At 44.0% G+C, this 7161-nt stretch overlaps 1 protein-coding gene across 1 annotated transcript in view; it reads right to left on the bottom strand.

Annotated features, from left to right (window-relative positions):
- LOC119453131 (vacuolar protein sorting-associated protein 18 homolog) overlaps positions 1-6909 on the bottom strand; it is a 45159-nt gene extending 38250 nt beyond the window's left edge. The window contains 6 exon segments of the mRNA XM_037715134.2: positions 243-322; positions 1740-1827; positions 4032-4213; positions 5020-5129; positions 6061-6131; positions 6476-6909. Of these exon segments, the coding sequence (XP_037571062.1) occupies positions 243-322; positions 1740-1827; positions 4032-4213; positions 5020-5129; positions 6061-6131; positions 6476-6565 (621 nt within the window). The 5' untranslated portion in view covers positions 6566-6909.
- Positions 6910-7161: the final 252 nt, after the last annotated feature.

Raw genomic sequence — 7161 nt, forward strand, 5'->3', positions numbered from 1 at the left:
CGCCCGTCTCCATTTCTCCCTCTTCACGTCAACTAGAATATCGTCTACCCCCATTTGCTCTCTGAATCCCTACTGCTGTCTTCCTGTCTTGTAACGTCGTGCCTAACATTTTCCGTTCCGTCGCTCATTCAGCAGTCCTTGACTTCTTCTCGAGCTTCTTTGTTAACCTCCAAGTTTCTGCCCCATACGTTAGTACCAGTAGAATGAGACGATTGTTCACTTTCCTTTCAATGTGAACTTACCAGCTTGCAGTACCGCTCCGGTGAGCCTTGCAAGAAGAACCGGTCGTCAGTGGCGGCCAGCTCGGTCTCGAAAATCATGCCTGCGGGAATTCGCGCCATCAGCATGTTAAAACAGAGTCTAGAGAGGAATGTGTATTAGGCTGAGCTGTTTTTGTAAATTACACTTCTGCAATATACACTTCTGCAATAGTAAAGCTACCACTCCTAATGCCTGAGGAGTTGTCGATTAAGCCAGAAAAGATGCAAAAACGAAAGGCAGGTGGGAATGCCAGCACGAAGATCCCGCACCGCCTCACCCTGATGCAACAAACTTTGACCCTGCCTGCTCAGGTACAGTGAATTCTTTACCTTCTTTAATTATGGCGTTCTATGAGCCGAAACCACGATCTGATTATGAGGCACACTGTAGTCAGGGACTCCGGATTAATATGGCCACCTGGGGTTCTTTAAAATGCACTTTTAATTTAAGTACACGTGAGCGTCATTGCATTCTGACCCCATCAAAATGCAGCCGCCGCAGGCCAAGATCAAATCCACTACCCCGAGCTCAGCAGTGCAACTACCATAATCCCTAAGCTACCGCGACGAGTCAGTACAGAAGGACTGCATTACATTTCAAAGGAACGAAATGCTCAGCATGATGAATTCTGATAACGTTTCCTGCACGAATATGACTCGGGGGACAAGAAGTTACTTCAAAATATGTGAACATCCCATTGACGTGCCAATTATGAAGTTTCAGCACGAAACTCAACGACTGTAACTGTGGCCTTCAAGTTTTTTTTTCCAATATCAATCAACCTCTCTTCCACAAAATGATGCAACATAGAATTTTGAAAGGATACTTTACGAGTATGAACTGATCTGGTGTTGCTCTTTCATGTCCCTTGAAGGACTTAGACTCGCACATTACAAAACAAAGGTGGCATGCCGTGGCAAGAAACATAAGGCAGTTTGCCCCATCATGTGCCTTTATTGTTGGATAAAAAGGAGCGAAAATTATCAGCAGGAAAAAGAATGACAGGACAGAAGAGGTTACCATTTATTTTTTTGTGCGAGCCATTCTTGTCCGCACTGTAGGGTTCGTGTATTTCTATGCCTTTATTGCAAATCAGTTCTGTAGAAGCCTGCAATGCCGAAGAAAGAAAGAAAGACCTTCTTCCATCTCTTGAGCTTTTGCAGAACTGACTTGCCATATTTGGTGTTCTGGTGGTTCGAATTGTCGAGCAATCTGGCCCCGCGCTGTAATCGGCTGGCCTCCTCGTTAGATCAGATGGTAGAGCAACCGCCCTGAATTGCCATTGGTCCCGGTTAAATCACCAAACCAGGACAAATTTTTCTTCAAGTGCGAAGCTTGCTTTCTGAGAAACCCGTATGGGCTTCCTTCATAGCTTCGCGCTAGTGTCAGGTGGACGACAATTACCCCTTTCATTCGCGTCTTTATACAACACAAAAAAGCATGAGCAAACTAGGCCAGCAACTTGTAGTACCACATACCTTTGGTTGTGCCGACAAGAATAAAGCTTGTTGAGTTACTTTCAGGCGAGTTTTCATAGTTCCAGCCAACAGCACTGATGACGTGCCCCTGAAAAAAAAAAAAAAGATACAGGAGATCATTATTGACCTTTTAGTGACCCCGTAGGACAGCGTATCTCTTGGAGCAAATCCCCGGGGTTCAAAACTAGTGAATCGCAGTAATGACTACGGTTGCTTGGCACAATTTAAACATTTAGACACCAACAGAAAGCAGATAATGCGCAAGGTTCACGGCCAAATAATGCGTTCCAGATCTCGACATGGATGGCTACATTAATGTTTTTGCCAAGCAGCTGCCATCTTAAAGGGACACTAAAGATAAATGTTAAGTTGAGCTAGATTGAAAGATTAGGCTTCTGTGGCAACAAATTTGTCATTCGTAGTGAGAACGGAACTTTTGTAGATGAGAAAACAATGAAAATGAAGAATCTGAGTGACGCAACCTGTTACAGAGAATGCTACCTCAAATGAGACATCAGCACTGCCCGCCAATTCAGAAAGAGTGGCATGGAGGGAGAAAGAGGGCATGGCATGGATGTAACGTCAATACTCTCTCCTTGCGTTATGTGCAAAACGTTGGGTACAGAAATCATGGACAAACGAATGGTGGGCAATGGAACAGTCACTTTCTTCTAGGATACGTCAACTCGTCCCGTTTTGGCGCGTGCAGTTTAAATTTAGGAGCAGCAGCAGCACCTTTGGCGGCAATTTGCTGCACAACAAAGTAATGTACTAGCACACAGAAAACCACAAGAGACTTCTGGACAAACAATGCGTCGATCACACCGCGACTTCATGTTTTCCTTCAGCGTATTGCAGATTTTGCTCAGGCACCAAGAGAGAACCTAAACACGAGAGAACGAAAAAAACTGTTTTGCTTGGCATCAGCTACAGTGCATTTCATGAGTTTTGTTGCGTTTCAAATAAAAAAAGTGCAGACCTCCCAACTCCAAGAGAACAAACCTTTTATTTAGGTGATCAATCTTTTGACAAAAATGTTGAAAATTGCAGGATTTAAGAAAAACTGAAGCATAAGTTTCAAAAATCTGTAACTCTCAAATAAACAATTATACAACAATTATGACAACTGCGCCTATTGAGACACCTAGAGTGGACAAAAAATTATTCATTATGCATTACCCTGAACTATATATACCACCAATTTGTGAGTTGCACTTTAACAAACTGTCATAAAGATTGTGACAATTTCATGTAAGCTCATATGGTATCAACATTGCCCGCTTCTGATGCTATAACGAACTTCCAACATTACAAAACTCTGTTCTCTGTACTTGAAGCAGATTTAGGAATTTGTAAACTTTGTGCTTAAATTTTTATTAGACTTACCAATTTGTGACAATTCTTGTAAAATCTGAAAAGCCCTTAATCAAAATCCAGCTTCCTATAGTTTAATTAATTCAGCTTTCTCTCTTAAATGCAAAAAAATTTCCTTCACATCGGTTCAGCAGTTATCTAATTGGAGAATTCCTGCATTTCATATGTATTTGAATAGAGCAATCAGAGTTGGTCCCGAGGTAAAAATCCTTCCCTTAAGTGCTGTTTCAATCTTAGCGTAGATGGCAAGGAGCACAGCTTCATGAAGACAGCATCGAAATTCGCGATGATAATGCCTACTTCACTACCTAGCCAACAGAGAACAAAGGATACAATAGGTAGCCCAATACCTAAGCTGAACGAAAAAAAGGACAGTGTTTGGCCAAAGCAAAGCTTGTCTTAAAGATCAATCAAATGATGCATCTTTAAATTTGTCACCGCCTCTGCCACTATTCCCACTTCACTTTGACGAAACAACGCCAGACTCTCAAATGTGCCTTGAGAAGACTGGACAATCGGTCTTTCACCAAAGCAAATGTGCTTGGATCTGGGCCTCACTGTTCACCAGCCCAGCAAGCCATGCAAGCTCTTCTACAATACATGAAGGTAACAGATTTGAGTGGCTGACTGTAGACACACGGGCCATTGCCCAGCTCACGTGCATAATTTGAGCTCTTGCCCGTCCCCCTCCCCCTCTTTCTATCTCGCTTCCCCTCTCTAACTGGTAGCAAACTGGACAAAGGGTAGCAAACTGGACAAAGCCGAGCTAACCCCCTTGCCCTTCCCTTCCTCCCTGTATCTTGCCCTAACGCTGCGAGCACATGTTACTTGCTTCTATGTCTCAAATACTTAATCATGCAAAAGTGCTCCCCGATTTTCAAGCACTTTCAGTTCAACACGACAATAGGAACGACAAACCTTGAGTTTCGCGAGTGACTGGGCCTTCGGGGCACTCTGGTGGAGGTAGCAGTTGTCGAAGAACGTCTCACCATCAGAGTGAACCACGCTCACCAACAGATGCCGACCCAGGGGATCGAGGAACAGCTGGTAGATCTTGGCCGCATGACCCTTGTCGCCGAGTGACCGGATCAGATCAACCTCTGCGACAAAAAAGAGCCAGATAGTGAGAGAAGAAAACTTCATACGAGGGAAAACAAAGTTAAAATTGTCAAAACAGCCGCTGTAATCATGGTAAATCATTAGCTGGGATGCTTTTCTCTTGGGTGTGATGTATCCAGCAAGTCAGCCAGTGCGACAACTCACTGGAACAAGCGGTGTCCTGTCCACTTGCTTAGCCAATCAGTGCATGATGAAAGTGATCTCTGAAATATACCTTTGAAAGAAATATCTGAAAGCGACTGACAGAGTACGGCCCCTGGCGAGTTAGGCAGGTTTGTTAAACTGCCCATTACAGCGAAATGACTAAGATGCAAAGAAGAAATGAACCTGTGTTGGTCATTTCATTTTTGTACCTTCACCTTACATTCTGCACAGCTGTCAACAAATAAAGCACAGCAATCTTTTACAATGTCAGAATAGAATGAACTGGTCATTGTTGCATGCCATATCTTCGGTTGTACGCTGTTACACTTTTTTAAATGCTGTTAATAGACCTGCTTGGCTGCCAGACGATCCAGGTAATGAACAGCCAAATCAAGCTTAGAACAAGATAGTTGAGTTAGCTGGTGAGGATTCACGTTAGGAAAAAGTTAGGCTTGCAGACACAGACTCAAGAAGAGGGAAATGTACAACACAAGCCAGATGTTTTTTCTTGCATGCACAGCCTTAAGCTTTTGATTTCACTCGAATGTTTTAGTACCCTTTCCTGCAACTTTTCAAAACAAAAACCCGATGTGAGCATTTCCTCTTGAACTTAACTGGCATGAGAAAGGCATCACGAACTTACCGTGTGGACTGTTCGGATTTGTGAGGGTGATGCGAAGCAGGCATTTGTTGGCCATGGCGAGGACCAGGATCTGGTTGCTGACAACCAAGTGTGTGATTGGGTGAGGAGGTCTGTCGAAAGCAGGACATTAAGGACAACGCTGAGCACATGTATGAGTAAATGCAATGCCTGCATCAATCAAATAAAACAATAAATCAATCAAGTGATTAAATTTAATGTTCCAGCGTGACACAGTGATAAGAGACCTGAACTGAAGCTATAAGGTCAATGGTAAGCACCTGTACGAATAAAAACACATCAGTCAACCAAATTTAATGTTTCAAAAGACACAGGTACTACACGAAACCTAAACTAAACGCATAATATTGTTCTTGAGAATGAAATACCTCTGCCAATTGCTGGAGACAAACAACCTCATTGAGATTCTGTGACACCGCACCAAACAAGAAGCTACACGGCAAAAGAGATACATACGGAGCTTTGACAGTAAACTCCTCAAGTTGCAATGAGAAATTATGGCACCACAGAGTGCAGGACTGTCCAGTGTACAGCATTTCTTACGAGTTGCAAGCATTCAAATTTCTAACGAAATGTGGAACATATGCTCAGTGAAATCTACTTTTCCGCAACACCTGGCTGGTCCCCTTAATGTGTAAAACAAATACATCTTCAAATTTAAAACTCGCTGCTTTACCTACGAGGAAATTATCAAACGCTGGTTTTCTGCTGTGTTTTTTTTTTTTTTTCCTACGTTCACTATTTCCCAGTAGAGATAAAAAATTAGCCAAACTCAGGATATGATTATCAGGCACGCCGGAATGGGGGGGACACCCGGATAAATTTCGACAACCTGGGGTTCTTTAACGTGCAGCCAATGCACGGGGCATTTTCACATTCCCCCACCACCGAAATGCGGCTGCCGCGGCCGGGGTTTGATCCCGCGCCCTCGGGGCTTAGCAGCGCAACGCCCAGTAGAACTCCCTGGGACCCGTAGTTCTTTTTAAACGATCGAAGCAGCTTTCTAGCTAAAAAGAACCTTACGTGAATGTTATCCTCGTTTTCTTGAAGATCGGTGCTTCCATTTCGAGCGAGGCATTGATGTAGCCCGTCGTCTGAAAAGTGGAAAAAATCCCCGAGTACAGCCCCTGCATCGAGTACCACAGTTGTCACTCGGCGCATCCGAATACATTTTTAAAAAGTGTGATTTCTGTGCCTTCCGTTGGTGTCCCCGCTTGACAATCAGTGCTTGTCGTTTGTTATCTGACTGAGACGCATCGGCCACAAACAACACTGCGTTGCCCCAACTGAAACCAGCGGGCACCGTACGTTAAACTAGTCTGATTGTTACAAGGGAACTGTTAATACTTTAAAAGGAGATGGCTTCCTTCGGGAGCAACGTTATACATTTGGGACGAGTAAGAACAACTACAGCGAAATAACGTTACAACTAGCTTACCAGCTCCGGGAAAGCGGTCCGACCGGCAGAGCCCAGATAACCAGCCGACTGCGAGGTCACCTCTTCATACTGGTCAAACAAAGACGCCATCTTTCGTATTATTTAGCCTCGTAGATTAGCGATAGAAAGCACTAATCTTGACGAACAGAGGCTGACGCGTGAGAACTTTCTAAACGTTTAGGACTGAGTTCCCCCTCACGGGGGGCGTTGTACCACCTATCAACCGCTTACATCCTCCGCATACAAGTATTTCGTAGACAACACTCCGCGCTCTACATTTGCACACATAAAACGGTATCGTTGTGCTTAGGTACTCGGCCTAACGCACGAAGGTAGTCTCGATCTCTGTTTGTAAACACGGCGTAACGAAAGCTTAGCAAGAACTGTAAACAAACGATTGCATGTTGCCCGTGGAGGCGGCCATGACAGAATTCACTGTTTCCAACCGACCTCCGCGAATCGCGCTATGCACAGAGATGTAGACACTCAACAGGCCACGTTGCGATGACGAGGTGGTATGAAATCATTAAATTTCTTTTGTACGTCTGCAACTTGGCTGTGACACCTTGCCATATCATGGCTGGAGCGATGCGGTTGTATATATGCTAACATATTCATCAGATATATAATATATATTTGGTTTCACATCTGATTTCGTATCAAGTATACCTTACTGCCAAGGCCCA

Source organism: Dermacentor silvarum, chromosome 5, assembly GCF_013339745.2.
Source record: "Dermacentor silvarum isolate Dsil-2018 chromosome 5, BIME_Dsil_1.4, whole genome shotgun sequence".
NCBI lineage: Eukaryota > Metazoa > Arthropoda > Arachnida > Ixodida > Ixodidae > Dermacentor > Dermacentor silvarum.